This window comes from Macrosteles quadrilineatus, unplaced genomic scaffold, assembly GCF_028750875.1.
Source record: "Macrosteles quadrilineatus isolate MER2022 unplaced genomic scaffold, UCM_ALF_1.0 Scaffold_1__1_contigs__length_201487025, whole genome shotgun sequence".
In the NCBI taxonomy this organism is placed as follows: domain Eukaryota; kingdom Metazoa; phylum Arthropoda; class Insecta; order Hemiptera; family Cicadellidae; genus Macrosteles; species Macrosteles quadrilineatus.
Genome location: NW_026542594.1, coordinates 53,432,014 through 53,453,777, shown reverse-complemented (window position 1 = coordinate 53,453,777; position 21,764 = coordinate 53,432,014). Strand labels below are relative to the sequence as shown.

At 36.1% G+C, this 21,764-nt stretch overlaps 2 protein-coding genes across 4 annotated transcripts in view; one reads left to right on the top strand and one right to left on the bottom strand.

Moving 5' to 3' along the window:
- Positions 1–10,395: 10,395 nt before the first annotated feature.
- LOC128983092 (RRP15-like protein) overlaps positions 10,396–21,764 on the top strand; it is a 69,960-nt gene continuing 58,591 nt past the window's right edge. Inside the window, exon 1 of one of the 3 annotated variants that reach the window (XM_054402249.1) lies at positions 10,396–10,524. The gene's annotated coding sequence lies outside the window, so the exon portion shown is untranslated. Of the gene's footprint in view, positions 10,525–10,619; positions 10,725–21,764 lie in introns of those variants that run through there. The other 2 variants (XM_054402251.1, XM_054402250.1) reach the window with 2 other exon arrangements.
- Positions 13,604–15,507, bottom strand: LOC128997081 (uncharacterized). Its single transcript, XM_054422662.1, has 2 exons — positions 14,638–15,507; positions 13,604–13,642 (listed from the first exon to the last, which is right to left on the bottom strand). Exons 1-2 carry the CDS (start codon positions 15,505–15,507, stop codon positions 13,604–13,606), a joined length of 909 nt encoding a protein of 302 aa, XP_054278637.1.

Below are 21,764 nucleotides of genomic sequence, written 5' to 3'. Positions count from 1 at the left end.
GGCCGGACTGCTTCCCTTCTAAGGCTTTATTATTACCGTAGGGACCTATTTAATTTTCGACGTCGAGTCAATATTCTAACACGATGAATTCGTTTTCTAATTTCATATGTTTTTTGCGGGGCATTGAGCCGCACAGGTTCACTAGTTTGTTTTATTTACTAAACCTCAACTTCCTCATCAATAAAATTCCTATTGTGCCTGTTTCTAAATTGGTTAAGTTACTCTTGCAAAATATATTTTATTTATTTCAAAGTCATTATTTTTTAATATTTTCATTCTTGCAATTTGGAACTTTAAGTTATTCAAAATCCTTAACTGTCCTTCAGCATTGGAATTGTGCAATGTCAATGTCTCACAATAATTATAATTGCCTAATGAAGATCTCAACTTATAGCCAAGACAGTCAAGCGGTAACAGTGGTAAAAAAAATAACATTTTTTAGCACTCTAACATGGATTTTTACATAGCCTAACTTGAAAGAATCTAAGTTTCAGAGGTTTACTGTTTTCATGCCTTGTTAATTGCCTAAACTTGATATAATATAAGCTATTTTGAAATTCATTTAATCACCCTTAAAATGGTGATTCTAATCTAGTAAGGAATAACTTTTGGTATTGTGTCTTTAAAAGTCTGAAAAACAAATTCAAGAATTTTGTAAATGTAGCCTATTTGTGAGTGAATCATAGCCTACAGTAATAGGCCTTAAAATGCATGCATGGTCATGCCTTCTTAAAATAATATATTTGTTTTATTTGCTTTTACATACAGTTCTGCAGTGCTAACAGATTGTTATAATCAAAATTATTATAACTGTATAAAAAAAAACTACATCTATTACTTTTAGGTCATTAATAATTAGTTAGAAACGTTAAGTATGATTTTTAGCCAGGATATATACTCTCTAGTTATAAAACAAAGGAATGCTTGCCATACTAGAAGCTTGATTATAAATATGTTTAGAATTTTTGGCCCCAAGAACTGAATATGCAATGAAAACCTACTCACGTTCAGATGTTCAAATCAATTTATAATGTAGATATATTACATGTACCTCTGAATTTTTGGCTATGTCAGGTAATTGTAAATAAAGACTAGTATTAACAGAAATGTTATCACAACAAAACTCATTTATTTATTTTTTTTCTAGTAAGAACTCGAAGTCGAAGGTTGAAGATGCGCTATCAGCCCATTTATTAACATGCAATTTAAATTTCGCGCCAACTCCGGCCTCACGCAACCATGGCGGGCGTTTGACACGGCGGCGCGGTGGTGGGGGAAGGCGCGCTGGTGGGTGGTGTTACGAGAGACAACGGTTACTTAAAAAAAACGACTAAACAAAACACAACAAACAAAATACAAAACAACACTACAGTACTCGACGTTCTGTACCCACGAGCACCTTAGCTTCCACATGCACAGACAGTGCCGGATTTACCAATAGGCCAATTAGGCCGTGGCCTAGGGCCGCAAGCAAAAGGGGGCCACAGAGGATTGAAAAAAAAATTTAGATAAGAATCATTTTTTTAAATCATCAGTTTGCCGCGATCGCAGGTGACGATAATGATGTCTCCGTGATTGTGGACCGAGAGAGAGGTTCACGATTTCGCCGCGGCCGCGGGTGAAAGTGAACACGTCCCCGTGATTGCGGCCCGCGGGATATGTTCAATATTTCACCACGGTTGCGGGTGTCGATGATACATGCATCTTCGGCCCACGGAAGATTTTCTCGATTTCGCAGCGGTCGCGAAGGTCGGTGATGTCCGTGATTGTGGCCCGTGGGAAAAGTTCACCATTTCGCCGCGGTCGCGAGTGTTGAAGAAGATGTTCCCGTCATTGCGGCCCGCTAGAGATGTTCTTGATTTCTCCGCGGCCGTGGGTGTCGATGATGATGTCCCCGTGATTGCGGCCCACGGAAGATGTTCTCGATTTCGCAGCGGTCGCGAAGGTCGGTGATGTCCGTGATTGTGGCCCGTGGGAAAAGTTCACCATTTCGCCGCGGTCGCGAGTGTTGAAGAAGATGTTCCCGTCATTGCGGCCCGCTAGAGATGTTCTTGATTTCTCCGCGGCCGTGGGTGTCGATGATGATGTCCCCGTGATTGCGGCCCACGGAAGATGTTCTCGATTTCACAGCGGTCGCGAAGGTCGATGATGTCCGTGATTGCGGCCCACGGGAAATTTTCCCGATTTTACTGGGGCTGGGGGTGTCAATGATGGTGTCCTCATTATCACAGTCCACGGGAGATTATTTAACACGACTTTGCTACGGCCGCGGTTGATGGTGATGACGTCCCCGTGATTGCGGCATGCGCGAGGTGTTCACGATTTCACTGCTGTCGCGGGTGACGGTGATGATGTCCTCAAGGTTACAGCTCACGGGATGTGATGACGATTTCGCTGTGGTCGCGAGTATCAAGGATGATGCACCTTTGTAGCAGCCTGCGGGAAAAGTTCATGATTTTGCCGCGGTAATGATTACCTATGATGGCTTTGATATGATTTAGGAGGGATGCCCACGATTTCATCCACGATCACGGTTATCGATGATGTCCTGTTGATGCATTGGAAATATTCACGATTATTTCTGCGATCGCAAGGAATTTCCACCACAGGGGGAGGGCCGCCCAAGTAATTTGGCCTAGGGCCGCAAGTACCCTAAATCCGAATCCGGCACTGTGCACAGAAGGCCTTGGAACAGCTCCTGGGATAACAGCTATTTGTGTAATAGCTTCACTGTATATCTTTAGAGATCGATGATCTTTATTGGACCTGGTTAGATAGTTGTTTCTTGTTCCAGATGCGAACTGTGCATTGGGCATTGTGATTTTGTAAAGGTGTTTATTCTTTACTGTTTGTTTGTTTACTTTTGACTTGTGCTTTGAGCTGCTTGAAAAGGTGTTTTATGATTATGAAAATTCCAGTGCTGTGAGTGTAATGAAGCTGAACTGTTATTAGGGTATTGACAATTAAATGTTTTGTGTGCATGAATTATTTATGAAGTTTTAAATGTTCACTTAACCTAAAGTTATATATTTCGGATTCCTCAAGAAAGAGTGATTGTTATTATGTTATGTTGAGTTGTGTTTGTTTGTGTTGTCGAAAATTCTATACACACATTCGACATTCCAGTTGACATTTAGAGCCTAACTTAGGCCTACCTACTCTTATAAATAGATAAGTTATTAATTTATCTTTTTCATAGGCAATGGCTTAAACTTAGACCTAAACTCAACTGAAAGGCCCAACTAACTTAAAATAAACCTAGACCTACCACTACCAAAACTGCAATCTAACAAATTCACACACAAACACAACTCAACCTAACCTATTAACAATCACTCGTTGTTGAGGATTCCGAAAAATATAGGTTAAGTAAACATTTAAAACTTCATAAATTAATAATTCATGCACGCAAAACATTTAATTGTCAATACCTAATAACAAATCAGCTTCATTACACTCACAGCACTTTCATTTTCATAATCATAAAACACATTTTCAAGCAGCTCAAAGCTCAGGTCAAAAGTAAACAAACAGTTAAGAATAAACACCTTTACAAAATCACAATGCACAGTTCGCAACTGTTGAAAGAAACAACTATCTAACCACAATAAAGATATACAGTGAAGCTATTACACGAATAGCTGTTATCCCAGGAACTGTTCCAAGGCCTTCTGTGCATGTGGAAGCTGAGGTGCTCGTGGGTACAGAACGTCGAGTACACAACACTTTACTATTACCATTGACTCATAGTCAATGCTATTACCTTACCCTATTACCATAGACTAACCAGCACAAGTAGACTTCTCATGCCATTGTAAATTTTGAAGCTCGTTTTTCATGTCTAGTTCATTTACGCCACACTGGGCGCTAGTGTCGACGAAATTTTGTTTCTATTATTTTAGGATTAATTTCTTGATTTGTGTTTTACTTTTTGGTTCAATAACTAGGGGACAATTTATTGTTTATGATTGATCGTATTATTTGGTTAAACGAGGTTTTAAATGACTGTATTAACGGGAAACAAATTGTAAACAAAACACGACCTCTACTTAAACCGTACAGAACTAACAATAAAATTATCTTCAGCTGTTCGGTTGATTACCGTCGTGAAGTTAGCGGCTCTTTTCATCGGCGCTTTTTCGGATTGTAATAGATATGGGTTGGTACACCTGCGGGCCCCACAAACGTGTTTTGCAGGGATGTAGGAAACGTAATTCAATGACAATACGGTGCGAACTGATGTTTTTACATTTATATAATGTCAATTATACCTTGATAAAACATGTATACACGTTAAAACTAATTAATTGGCGTATTTTAAAAGGCATATTTGAGACCGTACTGTACATTATACGTAGCTATGGCTTAACATAACGCGATCAATTAAAACTTAGAACTTAAAAAAGTGCATAATCTTTTTCCTAAGCCCATCACACCAACTTTGAGCTATTCTAATGGTTATATACAATGTGTAGAATAACCAGTATGAGTATGATTGAGGCAGTCCCCTAAATTACGAAGTTATATGGCAAAATGTATATGGTTGATAGGAACTTGCATCAGGAAAAAGTGCACAATGTTGACCCTAAGCCCATCACATCAAATTTGAGGTATTCTAATGGAATATACAATGTGTAGAATAATCAGTATGAGTATGAGTAAAATGTAGGATTACTGGTGTCCCATTTGACTTTTGCCACTATTTCCTAATGAGTAACTTTGCCAGAATACAATTTTATGTGATGATTCATAAACAACATGTCCCATGCATTTAAAGAAAATAAATAAGTTTGAAGCAAAATGTATTGCCTTCATTCGTTTTACGGTATAATAGAAAAATTGAGTGTTGTTTCTAAAATCTATAGTGGAAATGTAATTATTTCGTACAGTAGTTTTAATGAATGGAATTCAAATTTTCCAAGTCTATGGTTGATGTAAATGAGTGTATTAGGCTATATGTAAAAATTGAATATATAATTTAATTATCTTTCTGATGGTATAATTAGTTTGTGATGGGCTTAGGCGCTAAGGGCAAACATTGTACACTTTTTCCTGACGCGATATCCTATCAACCATATAGACTTGGCCTTTTATAGCTTCGTAATTTAAAGGACTGCCTCAATCATAATCATACTGATTATTGTTGTTGCTGTATATTACAATTATAATTGCTCAAAGTTGATGTGATGGGCTTAGGAAAAAGATTGTGCACTTTTTCCTGACGCAAATTCCTATCAACCATATAGATTTTGCCATATAACTTCGTAATTTACTGGACTGAATCAATCATACTCATACTGATTATTCTACACATTGTATATTACCATTAGAATACCTCAAATTTGATGTGATGGGCTTAGGGTCAACATTGTGCACTTTTTTCTGATGCAAGTTCCTATCAACCATATAGATTTTGCCATATAACTTCGTAATTTAGGGGACTGCCTCAATCATACTCATACTGATTATTCTACACATTGTATACTACAATTAGAATACCTCAAAGTTGATGTGATGGGCTTAGGAAAAAGATTGTGCATTTTTTCCTGACGCAAATTCCTATCAACCGTATAGATTTTGCCTTATAGCTTAGTAATTTACTGAGGTCCGTGAAGTTGGCATACCCATATTAGCGTATCCACTTTTGATCATACCAATCGTTAGTTCATCGTTAGTTCTCGATAGTTCCCAAATTTTTTCGTTAGTTCTCAAAAAATAAAAAAGTTATAGCCGATTATAAGTGGGTACGCTAACTTCACACTTCCGGGTTCTAGCACGCGCCGTTTTCTGAGGAGAAATGTTTACATCTATATACCAATCGTTAGTTCTTCGTTAGTACTCGATAGTTCCCAAATTTTTTAGTTAGTTCTCAAAAAATAAAAAAGTTATGAAGCATACAAAGTGGGTACGCTAACTTCACAATTGTAGAATTTCCAGCGGGAACAGTTTTTTTACTATAAATGCCTATATCGATATACCAATCGTTAGTTCTTCGTTAGTTCTCGATAGTTCTCCAAAATTAACGTTAGTTCTAAAAAAATAAAAAAGTTACGAAGCATAAAAAGTGGGTACGCCAACTTCACAGTTATAGAATTTCCAGCGGGCACAGTTTTTTTACTATAAATGCCTATATCTATATATCAATCGTTAGTTCTTCGTTAGTTCTCGATAGTTCTCCAATATTTACGTTAGTTCTCAAAAAATAAAAAAGTTAAGAGGCATACAAAGTGGGTACGCCAACTTCACAATTATAGAATTTCCAGCGGGGACAGTTTTTTTACTATAAATACCTATATCTATATACCAATCGTTAGTTCTTCGTTAGTTCTCGATAGTTCTCCAATATTAACGTTAGTTCTCAAAAAATAAAAAAGTTAAGAGGCATACAAAGTGGGTACGCCAACTTCACAATTATAGAATTTCCAGCGGGCACAGTTTTTTTACTATAAATACCTATATCTATATACCAATCGTTAGTTCTTCGTTAGTTCTCGATAGTTCTCCAATATTTACGTTAGTTCTCAAAAAATAAAAAAGTTAAGAGGCATACAAAGTGGGTACGCTAACTTCACAACTATACAATTTCCAGCGGGCACAGTTTTTTTACTATAAATGCCTATATCTATATACCAATCGTTAGTTCTTCGTTAGTTCTCGATAGTTCTCCAATATTTACGTTAGTTCTCAAAAAATAAAAAAGATAAGAGGCAAACAAAGTGGGTACGCCAACTTCGCAATTATAGAATTTCCAGCGGGCACAGTTTATTTACTATAAATACCTATATCTATATACCAATCGTTAGTTCTTCGTTAGTTCTCGACAGTTCTCCAATATTAACTTTAGTTCTCAAAAAATAAAAAAGTTAAGAGGCATACAAAGTGGGTACGCTAACTTCACAACTATACAATTTCCAGCGGGCACCGTTTTCTGACTATAAATGCTTATATCTATACACCAATCGTTAGTTCTTCGTTCGTTCTCGATAGTTCTCCAATATTTACGTTAGTTCTCAAAAAATAAAAAAGATAAGAGGCAAACAAAGTGGGTACGCCAACTTCGCAATTATAGAATTTCCAGCGGGCACAGTTTATTTACTATAAATACCTATATCTATATACCAATCGTTAGTTCTTCGTTAGTTCTCGATAGTTCTCCAATATTTACGTTAGTTCTCAAAAAATAAAAAAGTTAAGAGGCATACAAAGTGGGTACGCTAACTTCACAACTATACAATTTCCAGCGGGCACAGTTTTTTTACTATAAATGCCTATATCTATATACCAATCGTTAGTTCTTCGTTAGTTCTCGATAGTTCTCCAATATTTACGTTAGTTCTCAAAAAATAAAAAAGATAAGAGGCAAACAAAGTGGGTACGCCAACTTCGCAATTATAGAATTTCCAGCGGGCACAGTTTATTTACTATAAATACCTATATCTATATACCAATCGTTAGTTCTTCGTTAGTTCTCGATAGTTCTCCAATATTTACGTTAGTTCTCAAAAAATAAAAAAGTTAAGAGGCATACAAAGTGGGTACGCTAACTTCACAACTATACAATTTCCAGCGGGCACCGTTTTCTGACTATAAATGCTTATATCTATACACCAATCGTTAGTTCTTCGTTCGTTCTCGATAGTTCTCCAATATTTACGTTAGTTCTCAAAAAATAAAAAAGTTACGAGGCGTACAAAGTGAGTACGCTGACTTCAAAATTATAAAATTTCCAGCGGACACCGTCTTCTGACTAAAACGCTTATATCTATATACCAATTTTTAGTTCTTCGTTATTACTTGTTAGTTCCCCAATATTATTACTAGTTCTTAAAAAATAAAAAGGCAATAAGGTCTTAAACGTGGTTATGCCAACCTCACACCCAAATCATTCCTAGCGTGCACCCTTGTCTGACTAAAAGTGCCTATATCCTAATATTAATCGTAAGATCTTGATAGCTCACCGATTTTTTTGTTAGTTCAAAAAAAATTAAATAAATAGCCGTATAGCCAGTAATGAATAGATAAACTTACTTAATACTTCTGATTTCCAGCGCGCACCTTCATTCAACGAAAAATGCTTACAGTATACGACTATACAACTAAATAAATATTGTCTCGACCCCGCCATACCCAATACGCCATGCTAGTGATGTGTTGTACACATTTATTCCATCCACCACTCCAGTCTCCAGTTTGTTCAGGTCCGTATGACCTTCCAGTCTCGATCCGTGCAACTGTCACTCGTTACGTGTTACGTTTAATGATGTAATTTTATAATACTAATACCGAACACAAACAAATACAAACAATACAAACGATTAGTTCAATTAACCAAACAGAAGTTCTTTGATCGTACATATTTTATCTGCTTAGTCCAATTCAAATAATCACTGCTTATAAATTACTTTATACCATTTTACTTAGCAGACTCTGGTTTTCATTTTGATGGATAGTTTATTTTGTTTCCATGATGGACTTTTTATAAAATACACTTTTTCACACAACTAAGTAGGTATAAATATGATTTCATTGCTTATCTAAAACCAATTTTTGGAAGTGTTGTCTTTTTTGGATGTTCTAATTAACTGAACATATTCAACTGTTAAACATTTTGATACCGTAATCAAAATTATCACTCCTAAAAAATAATCTAGCCGAGTGACACCTGCAACTACTATTGCGGATATCACAGATAAGCGCTATCCTGGAACTGATAAGCAAACCTTTCTCTTCGAGAATCATAATGTGATAGTTATTCTAATGTCAGTGTTACTTTGATTTTCATTGTGTGAAAATGAATCAAATTACAGTGCATAGAACTAAAAATTGGTATATAGATACAAGCGTTTTTAGTCGGAAAACGGTGCCCGCTGGAAATTTTATAATTTTGAAGTCAGCGTACTCACTTTGTATGCCTCGTAACTTTTTTATTTTTTTAGAACTAACGTAAATATTGGAGAACTATCGAGAACTAACAAAGAACTAACGATTGGTATATAGATATAATCATTTGTAGTCAGAAATCGGTTCCCGATAGAAATTGTATAATCGTGATGTTAGCAAACCCACTTTGTATGCCTCGTATTTTTTTTTTTTTACAACTAACGTAAATATTTGAGAACTATGGAGAAGTAACGAAGAACTAACGATTGGTATATAAATATAAGCATTTTTATTTAGAAAACTGTGCCCGCTGGAAATTCTATAATTGTGAAGTTGGCGTACCCACTTTTTATGCTTCGTAACTTTTTCATTTTTTGAGAACTAACGCAAATATTGGAGAACTATTGAGAACTAACGAAGAACTACCGATTGGTATATAGATATAAGCATTTATAGTCAGAAAACGGTGCCCGCTGGAAATTGTATGGTTGTGAAGTTAGCGTACCCACTTTGTATGCCTCGTAGCTTTTTTATTTTTTGAGAACTAACGTAAATATTGGAGAACTATCGAGAACTAACGAAGAACTAACGATTGGTATATAGATATAGGCATTTATAGTCAGAAAACGGTGCCCGCTGGAAATTGTATAATTGTGAAGTTAGCGTACCCACTTTGTATGCCTCGTAACTTTTTGGTTTTTTGAGAACTAACGTAAATATTGGAGAACTATCGAGAACTAACGAAGAACTAACGATTGGTATATAGATATAGGCATTTATAGTAAAAAAACTGTTCCCGCTGGAAATTGTACAATTGTGAAGTTAGCGTACCCACTTTGTATGCCTCATAACTTTTTTATTTTTTGAGAACTAACGAAAAAATTTGGGAACTATCGAGGACTAACGAAGAACTAACGATTGGTATATAGATGTAAACATTTCTCCTCAGAATACGGCCCGTGCTAGAACCCGGAAGTGTGAAGTTAGCGTACCCACTTATAATCGGCTATAACTTTTTTATCTTTTGAGAACTAACGAAAAAATTTGGGAACTATCGAGAACTAATGATGAACTAACGATTGGTATGATCAAAAGTGGATACGCTAATATGGGTACGCCAACTTCACGGACCTAATTTACTGGACTGCCTCAATCATATTTATACCGAGTATTCTACACATTGTATATTACCATTAGAATACCTCAAAGTTGATGTGATGGGCTAAGGAAAAAGATTGTGCACTTCTTTAAGTTCGGAGTTTTAATTGATCGCGTTATGTTAAGCCATAGCTACGTTATAATGTACAGTAAGGTCTCAAATATGCCTTTTAAAATACGCCAATTAATTAGTTTTAACGTGTATACACGTTTTATCAAGGTATAATTGACATTATATAAATGTAAAAACATAATTTCGCACCGTATTGTCATTGAAATGCGTTTCCGACATCCCTGCAAAATACGTTTGTGGCACTCGCAGGCGTACTAACCCATATCTAATACAATCCGAAAAAGCGCCGATGAAAAGAGCCGCTATCTTCACGACGGTGACGGTGTTCCTTAGGAGGATGAGAAATCTGTTTTATCTATGCTATTATATTACGGATGTGGATGTGTGCTTGTTGAGTGAAATAGTCTAAATAGGTGAGTTGCTTTTGTTTGTTTACATGTTCAGGTTTAACAATCTAAAGATTCAGCTAAATAAAAACAAATTTAAAAAAATAATAAATAAAATGTTGGGTATTATAACGGTGTATGGTATTACTTAAGCATGGGACCTTAATTATTGCAATCTTAATTAAAACGTCGTTTTGTTGTTTAGCTTATTACGTTAAGTCAGTCAAGTGAGTTTTCAAAACATAGGCCTAGGGAACTTAAGTTATTTAGTTATTAAGTAGGCTGGCCTATACCATAGACAAAAAGAATTAAATATAGACCGTCAGCTGTGCTGCGGTTACCATAGGTTCTGGCGCACACCGCTTGGAGCACCACGGTAGTTACGGCGTACGCGCTGCGTAAACTACAGCGGTGTGCGCCGGAACCTATGGTAACCATGGCAACCGCAGCACGGCTAGTAGTCTATATATAATTCTTTTTGTCTATGCCTATACATAACATAACAGTCCTAAGGAGTACAGTTTATTATAGTGATCCACGATTGTGAGATGTTACAATCAAAACGTTTTGATTGTTTGAACCTCTCGAGACGTTTTGATTGTATTTTTTCTTAGCGAGAGGTTCTTACTGGGAGGTTTCATCGAGATATTCGTGGTGATTGTTTCTTTTCAGCACGCTTCTCTTGTAAGTATCTGGTATTCGTCTAAAAGAGAAGCGAGAAGTCCTTAACGAGTTCATGACAATTGTTTCGTTAAGTACGGTATCGGCAATTATCATCATTCAATTTTTATTGCATCTGCCGGGGATTGACCCCCAATATGAGGTCTAGCCTAACTTACTTAATTCAAAACAGAGGAAGGTTTATGGATATAGGCTAACTTATTACTTCCTTTATCTAGACGGAATAAGTAGTGACTAAACCACCCTTAAAAGACTATTGGTCTTTTAATTGACGAGACAATATATTTTACTAACAAAATGTTTGTATTTAAATCAAAATGTTGACAAGGAGACTAAACGTTCTCGTATATGTTATGTTAAGGCCTAACCTTACAGGCACACGGTGTGACTGTTTTACAACTTACGTTGCAAACCAGTTGCGCTTGCAACTGCTTTGTGACCTCGGCAATGTATTGCAGTCGGGAGGCGCACACGACGCAACTGGTTGTATGCGATATCAAAAAAAGTTTGAAACCAGTCACATGCAACCGTGGGCCCAGTGTTGCAGTTGCGTTGCAGACTTCAGTTGCAAGAGACCACGGGGTGTTTTTGTGGTGTTTGGTGGTATTTTGACGGCCGTATAGTGTTTTTAGTGTTTATAATTTTCTATCCGAATAGCTCTGGCTGCTACAAACAGCCTAGGACTAACATTCTTTTCAAATAAGGGTGAACCCAATGCTCTCTCAGTACCTACTCTTCGCTGTCTTCGGTACTGATAATAGCTGATATCGTCTTCTTCGTCTGAGTCTGACATAGTAAGGGCACTTAAGGCCTTAAAACAACGTATCGTCACTAAATTGACACTCCACTGATTGCACAATAGACGCAACTGTAGTTGTAAAACAGTCACACCGTGTGCGGACAGAAGAAAACTTTTTTACTTTAAGCCTAAATGGTATTTTTCTCATAGGCCATTTCAAACACTTTTTTCTTCTTCCATTTTTTTGGCAAACACCTTTTAACGTATTTCACACCCAAAAATGCAATTTAAAATTGAGTAAAGTGTAATCACTAATTGGCACATTTGACCAGTAAATGTGTCAATAACACTAACCTAACTTAACTTAAAACCTAACCTAACCTTGGGTTTTTATGCTAAATCGGTAATTTTCAGCACTTTGCTAACCTAAGCATGGATTATGTTGGGGTGGGTAAGGTTAGGTTAGATTAGATTAAACTTAGATTTGGATAAGTTACTTAGGTTGGATTAAGTTCTAGGCCTTATTTGGTTTACCCAAAAAAGGTCATTTTTGGCAATGCTATAGGTATATATATTTTTTTTCAAACCTGATCGGCATTTGCCGAAAAAGTGTTTGAAATGGACTAAATAATACAAAAAAATAAACACATAAAAAAGTAAAAAAGAAAATTTTTAAGCCCCAAACTTAATTGATAGGTATCTAGCTTTTATTGCGATGTTCAAACACGATTTTCAGGGTGAAATAGTAATTTCCCCCAAAAGTGCCAGAGGTTAAAATCTGATTAAAATAGCCTAATTTTGGCAGATAAAGTAAAAAAAATGCTGTAGCCTATAACATAAATAGTAGGTTATTAGGTCAGTATTACCTAATTCATTTTCAGTCTGAGAATTGTATTTGTAAAATCTTAGTCCAGATTTATAAAATTTGCACACATAAATTGTGCATAGGGATGGGGTTCAAATCATGTGCTTAGCCTACATGGTTTCCTTAATTTAAATGAAAGAGGTTTACCAAAACCTCAGGCCTACAATTATAGAAGAACGTAACACATTTGCTGAGAGAAAATTGTTTAAGAACTAATTTATAAGTTAGGTAAGTTAGTATAGTAACTTGAATGCTAACATTTTTTATTCGGTAAAATCCTTCTATTGTGTCGAAAAGTCGAGAACGAGTAAGCAATAAAAGTCAGGACCAAGAACTAATTGTTGATTTTTGAAGCTCAAAGCTTATCAGTCATGTATACTGGTGGACCCCACCTCCCACTGTGAGCTTAAAACAGCATAGGCTGGCCGCTGCCATAGCGTTCTACTCTGACACGCCACAACACTGTCCCACAATACAAGTCCACACACATCCAAACTGCATTAGTTTTTGTATAGTAGTGTTAGCAAATAACGAGCACCGATGAAGGCCAGGTAAAGTCCCGTCACACGCACACACCCCCACACTCACAAGCGCAAGGAACAGGTAGGTTGTTCGACCGATGAATAGCGGCCTTTAAATCCCATTAGTCACGCCTCATTGAATACTCTACTTAAAAGCGGATATGAACCAAATCATTATTTGCTAAAGTAACTTACTTGATACTGTGTGTGTTATGAATGTTTGGAGTATTTCAATAACCTAAAAACTGCTTAACCAATTGAGCTGATTGTTTTATGAGTAGAGCTAATATAACCACAAGCTTAAACAGGGTTGGTACGGTCAGGGAAAACCTGGAAAACCTGGAAATGTCAGGGAATTTTGTTGGTCTGGAAAAGTCAGGGAATTTTGGAAAAAATCTGGAATTTCTCTTGAAAGACTACATTTTTTACAGATATGCTACATTTTGCATCTACGTCTCAATACTTGGTCAAAAACATCGAAGTTTGACGAAAACATCGATGTAACAAAAACATCTGGAACCTACCATCGATATAAAAAATATCGAACATCGACAGACATTCTATCATCACCCTCTGATTACTGGCTTAATTGAACGCACCGAGCTCCCAGTGTTTCTACACGACCAAAAGAATATAATCCTGGTCACTTGGTTAAGAAATCCCGTTTAATCCCTTAAGATTTTTTATGTTAAATTCTGAGTGTTGAATTGGACATATTTAGTTTAAATAGTTGTTTTAACATTGCTATTATATTTTGTTAAGGTAATTTTTTCGATTGGGGTTAGTTTTTCACTAAAATAAAAGCATAGTAAATAAAAACGGACGTCATAGCCAAAACTCCTGTTTTATCCCACATCCCCTTCAAATCCCGCTCATGCTCTAAAAATCCTGTTTTCGGGATCTTATCTTATCTTATCTGACAGGGGCAGGTCTTTAAGAGACCTTTAAGCACTTCATCCGAAATCGAATTATTTGGGGTGCGCAATAATTGCTTTCTTGTTGACCTACAAGTTAAGGCGCCCAATGAATGCCTGTAGCTTCCCAATTAGTTCATCCTCAGGAAGGTATCTACCTCTAGCCATATTTCCAAGAGTTATCGATCTAGCGTCAAAGAGCTTGTTACAATCAAAGAGTAAGTGATCAGCTGTCTCTTCTGACCTATCACAGTACCTACAGATCGGTTCACCATCATATAAGCCCATCCGTTGTAGATGTTTCCTGAATCTTCCATGACCAGTTATCAGTTCAACAATTAATTTAATTCTTCGTCTGTCTAGTCTCAAGAGGTCACAGGCAACCTTTTTAGAAGGCCTAAACAGAGTAAGCTGGCTGACCCTAAGAAGGGGAACATCGACCCAGCGTTTGCGATGCTTTTCCTTGGCCCATGACGCAATCGCAGAACATGCACTGTTTCGTGAGATGCCACAGAAGGGTTGTGGGCCTATCATTGAAGTCGCAGAGGCAGTATTTGCCAATCTGTCTGCAGCTTCATTTCCTTTAATGCCTGAGTGTCCTGGCACCCAGCAAAGCGTAAGGTCATTTCTCCTACCCAACTCAGACACAGAAGCAAGACAATCCCACACGAGCCTGGAGTTGAATTCGTAAGAGTTTAATGCTTTTAAGGTCGCTTGACTATCAGTATAGATATTGATTGTTTTGTCTCTGATATCTTTGTTAAGATGTTCTTGAGCACAAACTAGAATGGCAGTGACTTCCGCTTGAAAGACAGTTGGGTACACCCCCATTGGAAGACAAATGCCAGTGCCTCCATTCATCCAATGCACACCTGCTCCAGTGCCCCCATTTTTGATCTTAGAACCATCAGTATAGCATTCTAAATCACCTGTGGGTATGGGTCCTTTTCCGCCAGACCAATCCTTCCTATCTGGTATTAGTACTTTGAAAGGCTTTCCAAAGGAGTATTTTTTGGACATGTGATCTGAAGGCAAGTGCAATTCATCATTATGTACCACCTGAACAATTTTGGAGTGCCCTTTATTGTTTCCTGAGGTTATCCATAAGTATTCGCATCTAAGGCGTTGGGCTGTTTTACTTGCTACCACCTTGATGTAAATGTCGATAGGTAGCATATCAAGCAGACAGTCAAGAGCCGCTCCAGGACAGCTGCTTACTGCCCCAGTTATCATTATAAGAGCAAGCCTCTGAACTCCTGCTAAAGCTTTGACAGCTATAGTAGATTCCATCTTTGGCCACCACACAAGCGAACCATATGTAAGGGCGGGTCAAACAACAGATACATACAGCCAGTGCATAAAAGTTTAGGCTGTAACCCCCATGTGCCACTTACCATCCGCCTGCATGCCATAAGGGACCATTTGCCACGCTCAGTGACTTTTTGAAGATGTGGTCCCCAGTGAAGTGATCTGTCCAAAATTACACAAAGATACTTCACCTGATTCTGAATTGAATGAATTGAATTGAAAAATTCTTTATTGTTCATTTCAAATACAACAGGTAAAATACAATACATATTTATACACTTAAGTTGTACATAAGTATTGTATTAGTATTACATGTTTATTGTATTTATTCGAATATAAACTAAAAACACAATACTCTTCACAACATAAATCTAACTAATTATTTTATTAAATAACGAACAATAAAGCCCTGAGGTTACAGAACCTGTGCGGGAAACAAACATTTTTGGTAGTTGGAGCAACTCGTGGTTGGAAAGTCCAGCCCGTCACCATTACCACACTATTTTTATTACAAAATTAAAACAATATATAAAACTAGGCTTCAAACAATAGCTTTAACACAGCAACCTATCACAACAAAACCTTGTCTACCTATCTATTTGAAAACTGACCCTATACTGTCAATCTTCGTGATTACAGTACTATTTTGGAGTGTCCTGAACTTACAGCTTATTTGGACATATCGAGCATCCCTGACTTAATAAGTGCAAGATTATTAAAAATAACTATGATGTACTGTTAGACCAATGAGGTAAAAAATGTGTTTATACTATCTATTTCGAGCAAGTAGTTTCGTGTTAATTTGCTGAATACATTGACGTTTTCACTTGCTTTGATGGGCTCGGGAAGAAGGTTATAAAATGTGGGAGCCAAATATAAGAAGAATTTTTTAAATATTGTTAGTCTAGGTTTGGGTACATAGACGTTGTTTTTACTTCTTAGTCTAGTATGTCTTGGATTTGTTCTATCAGTGCCACATCTATTGAAATATATTTTCAGAACTTTGTAAACATATAGATTCCTGATAGGTAATATTTCAATAATTTTGAAAAGTGGGAATGAAGGTTCAGTTTTGGTTTTATTTAGCATTATCCTGATGAAAGATTTTTGTAAAGTAATGATTGGTTTTAGGCTGGTAAAATATGTTCCACCCCATATTTCTATTCCATAATCTATTTTAGAGTTTATAAATGCGAAATAAATTGTTCTCATCAGTTGAGTATAGCAAACGGACCTAAGCATATAAAATATTTGTATGTACTTGACTAATTTTGTTTTTAAGTAATTTATGTGCTCTTTCCAGCTAAGTTTGCTGTCAAGCCATATCCCTAGATATTTTATACTATCCACTTGCTCTAGATTTGGACATGTGCAAAGATTTTGGGCAAGGGAGCAAGTTACTTCATGATATTTTAGGCCGGTACAAAAGGACAATTGTTTAGTCATATTAAAAATAATATATTTTGTTTTCGGGCTCATAACCATAAGGTTACTTGAAAACCAATATCTAAGCATATTAATGTCATGTTGCATTTGATCCTTGAGGTCTTGAATGGAATTCGCCTCATAGGATAATGCAGTATCATCAGCAAAAGCCACCAACTTGCCTTTAAAATTGCCATTACACAAGTCATTGACATATATTAGGAAAAGTGGACCAGACAACACTGACCCTTGGGGTATTCCAAACTCAATTTTACCCTCTTCACTCACTGTATTGTTTACTTTTGTGACTTGCCTTCTACCCTCTAAATATGATCGAAACCACGCCAGTGGAACTCCACGAATTCCTGCATTGTACATCCTACACAATAATATGCCGTGGTCTACTGTGTCAAATGCTTTCATTACGTCTACAAAAATACCGGCACAAAGTTTACCATCATTAATGGTTGTGTATACTTCATACATAAAGTTTATTAGAGCAGAGCTTGTATTTAATTTACTTTGAAAGCCAAATTGATTTTTGCTAAAAAATCTATGCTTATTTAGAAAGTTAACCAATCGCACCTTAACAATCTTTTCTAGAATTTTTGAAAAAATAGATAAAAGAGCTATTGGTCTATAATTGTTTGGGTCATGTTTGTCATTTTTCTTGAATAATGGTATTATTACAGCTTGTTTCAATTTTGATGGGAATTCACCACTTGATAAACTTAAATTAAAAATATATACTAGTATGTTTACAATGGAGTTAGATATTTCTTTTATTACAATGGGTGTTACGTTGTCATATCCTGGGGATTTGTTATTTTTCAGATTCTTTATTATCGTTAGTATTTCTTCCTCGTATGTTGGGTAAAAGAAAATTGAGTCATTGCATGCGAAACTTTGGAATTTATCTTTGAGCACATTAAATTCATTATGAAAACAATCTTTATCACTATCAATTTCTTCTCTTAAATTCTTGGCCACTGAACAGAAGAAATCATTAAGCATGTTTGATACATTGGCTGGAGAGCTAATCATTTTATCATTATTATCTTTCAAGACTATGTTAGATTTATTAATTTCTCTATTTCCTGTTAATTCTTTTATAAATTTCCATTGTGTTTTACTATTGTTTTTGTTGGTTTCAAATAGGTTTGAGTAGTAGCGTTGTTTTACGTATCTAATATGATTTATCAAGGCATTCTTTTGACTTTTGTACATATGTTCTTTTATAGTGTCGTTAGGATTTTTTATATGTTCCCTATAACTTTTGTTTTTTTGGTCAATACTATTTTTTATTGTAACGTTCATCCACGGGGATTTAAACTTACACTTAACTTTGACAATTTTATATGATTTATTAATGCAGGAGTGTAGTTTGTCAATGAAATGATCAAAAACAATTGAGGCTGAGCATGTAGTAAACACTTTACTCCAGTCCATTTCGTTTACAAACACTTTAAGAGAGTTTAAGTCAAGTTTCCTCAATTGATTCTCATTGCTTTCGTTCCTTTGTGTAAACACTTTATCATGACTCCATTAACATGACTTCAGCAGCTCTATTACAGTGCCCTGCAGTCTTAGTGGGCCGATCCCATCCAGTTTCCTCCTTCTTGTGAAGGGTACTATTACAACTTTCCTGGGATTTATAGAGAGCCCATCTTCCTGGTACCAACGGTCCACTACCCTTAAAGCTCTATTCATAAGGTCAGTTATGGTTCCGTGGAACTTTCCAACCACAAGGATTGCAACATCATCAGCATAACCTAAGGCGAAAACCCCACTTTTGTTGAGTGACCTTATAAGGTCGTCTGCTACCAAATTCCAAAGGAGAGGAGAGAGAACCCCCCCCCCCCCCCCTGAGGGCATCCTCGAGTAGTTCTTGCCTCGATCGTGTCATTATGGAGTGAGAGCCTAACCTTCCTACTGTGAAGCAAGGATTCAATCCATCTACATATTATACCGTGAAAACCTCTTCCTCTCACCGCATTAAGAATTGCTGGAGTACCAGTATTATCAAAAGCACCTTGAATATCGAGAAAGGCACCCAGGGCCACTTCACTGCTCTCTAGAGCTTTCTCAATCTTGCTTACAAGTTGGTGCAACACAGTCTCGCATGATCTTCCTGAGACATACGCATGCTGATTATTATGAAAAGGATGTGTCCTAAGAGCTGTATCCATCATATATCTTGAGACCAACTTTTCTAGGATCTTAAGGAAGAAAGAAGATAGATAAATGGGTCTAAATGACTTAGGATCAGTGTAACTATCCCTTCCTGGTTTAGGAATAAATGCGATACGTGAATTACACCACCCTAAGGGAATGTGTCCTAAGGCTAAGCTGGCTCTGAAAAGTTTTCGGGATAAGTTAATAATCCTACGTATGGAAACACTGCTAGTACCGGGATGCGCGGAAGGATAGGCCAACATTCATCGTTTCAATTTCAATACGATACTGAATACAATTCCTCATTGAATTTATAAAAAGAGAAAAGAATTTATTTATAAAAATAAATACATCTGCCTTAAAAAATAAGGTTGCCAATGACACAGAAAAAATTATACAAGATAAAATTGTATAAGACTGATTAATTTTGATGTTTGCCATATAGATGATTTCTCATTATGCTCAATGAACCTCTTAATGTTTCATGAGTAATAATTTTCAAAAAGGATCTGTCCAAATCATATTGTTTCCAAAAGTTCACAAAAAATTTTGATAATGTTCCTCTTGAACCAATAAACAATCCAATCACCTCAACTTTCCAAATTTTAAAATTTTGCTTGAAATATTCAAAGGTAGGATCATATTTTTTTTTCTTTTCTTCATTTACTTCGTTAGGTTGATTTATGTTTATTTCAAATCGAATTGTTGAATCGAGAATTATGCCTTTGTTAGTTTCTCTTTCTATCAATAAAATATTTACTCTTCTGGTGCTTCCTTTAGAAGAAAGACAGTGTACTTCTTCTTGCACTTCCCATGTGTTATACCTTTTTCGGAAGGCATTTGCTATGATACTTCTTATTTTGTGATGCCTAGTGATTCTTAGAAGTTCACCAAACGGACAGAAGCCAAGGGCATGTGCAAGGGTTTCAATCTCACCACAGGCATGCCTGCAGCGGTTATTGCCCTGACTTCTGCTGTGGAGAACACGCACTGGCACCACATTTGCAATCATTTTTATACTGTCTTTCCACTCAGATTCTGACAAGCCTTCTTTATTAATAATACTTTTATTTCCCGGAGTATAGTCTTTGAAAAGTTCAACACCTTTACCCTTTCAATACTGATTCAACCTTTAATAAACTAAAAAAAACTGCACTTGTAGGAGTTCATAAAAAAAATGTTATCCTGTTAGTTGAAACATTTAATAGTTTAGTTTGGTATTACTTTTTGTCTCCGGTACAAGCATGGTAGTTATTTTTCCTATATCACATGTTTCTTCCGATATAAGCCGATGATATCGCAAGCAAAATATCGATATATATATCAGTATCAGAAGCACCGTATCGTCTATCTGCTAGTGTCAAGTCAAGGCCAAGTAGAACATAAAGTGTGAGGTTAAGTTAGTTGGTACTCTTAATTTTCCAGATTCCAGATGTTTAATTCTTTTCTTATTGGTTTTATGAGTAAACTATTTAGGCCTACATTTTTTCTAATAATTCTCGATTCTGACTATTCGATATTTTGACTGATATTATACTTGACTGATATTAGACTGATATTATACTTTTTCCTGGAAAAAGTATAATATCAGTCTGGAAAACCTGGAAAAGTCAGGGAATTTCATTTTCCAAAATCAGTACCAACCCTGTTAAAGGAAATAGTCATCTTTTATTTTAATATTCTACTAGTCTTCTGCCCTGACAGTTTATTAAGTCCAATGTTGTTTTCAAAGTAACCATGAAAAGCCTTTTGAAATGTCACTCAAACCGGTACGGCAATCAATAGTTTTATTAACACTTATGAAGTCAAATGGGGCAAAGCCCGTGGGTAACAGCTAGTATATATATAATTAATAGGCAAGCATTTTTCTTTAAAACCTATTTTCTCAGCTCGTGCACATTGTAGGGAAAATCCACACATATTTTAGAAAGATATTTTCCTGTAGCAACCTGTTTTTTCTATACAGAACCTCAAATTAAAATAGGCTCAAAAATAAATGCGAAAAAGGAATTAAAAAATTATAAAAAATTAACATGGGTCTTATGGTTTGCCATGCTGGTGATGAAATGACTATGAAATATGAACAGGAAATCAAAACAAATAGAAGAAATTCCAATTACCGGTTTTATTTAAAGCATGGGGTGAAAATAGAGAGGTCTGTAGGCTACATTACATATTTTTGGCACTGTATTACACTGGACGACCTCTAGTATATATTAGGCCTAATATAGGCCTAGAGTTATATATGTGTCCATGAATGCGATAACTTGGGTAATTTATGTCCGATTTTGATGAAATGCGGCTTGAAGGTGTAAGACAGGATAAACTTGAATGAATTAACGAGCCAGCATGATCGGACAATGGGAACAGGGTTTTACGGGGGGTCTTATGGGATAAAAATTGGTTTTTCTCATTATTGACCCTCAAAACACAAAACTTCACAATTTCTCTGTAAACCTTTTTAAATAGTCCGAAAAAAATTTAGGATATCAAAGTGTATTTATTAAGTGTTTTTGATGGTTTAATATTTTAGAAGTTCAACTTCGGTCAGTTTACAGTATTATTCTGGAAGTTTTAAAATTATTATGTCATACATAGACTAGGGTGGGTCGATAAAATCAATAATTTTTTGTTGTTGT

What these genes read in the sequence shown, in the direction of transcription:
- LOC128997081 (XM_054422662.1), bottom strand. Translation starts at nt 15,507, where the DNA reads ATGGAATCTACTATAGCTGTCAAAGCTTTAGCAGGAGTTCAGAGGCTT. An exon ending in TCGATGTTCCCCTTCTTAGG is followed by an intron (nt 13,643 to 14,637) that starts GTCAGCCAGCTT and finishes TGACATTTCCAG; the next exon opens with GTTTTCCAGGTTTTCCCTGA.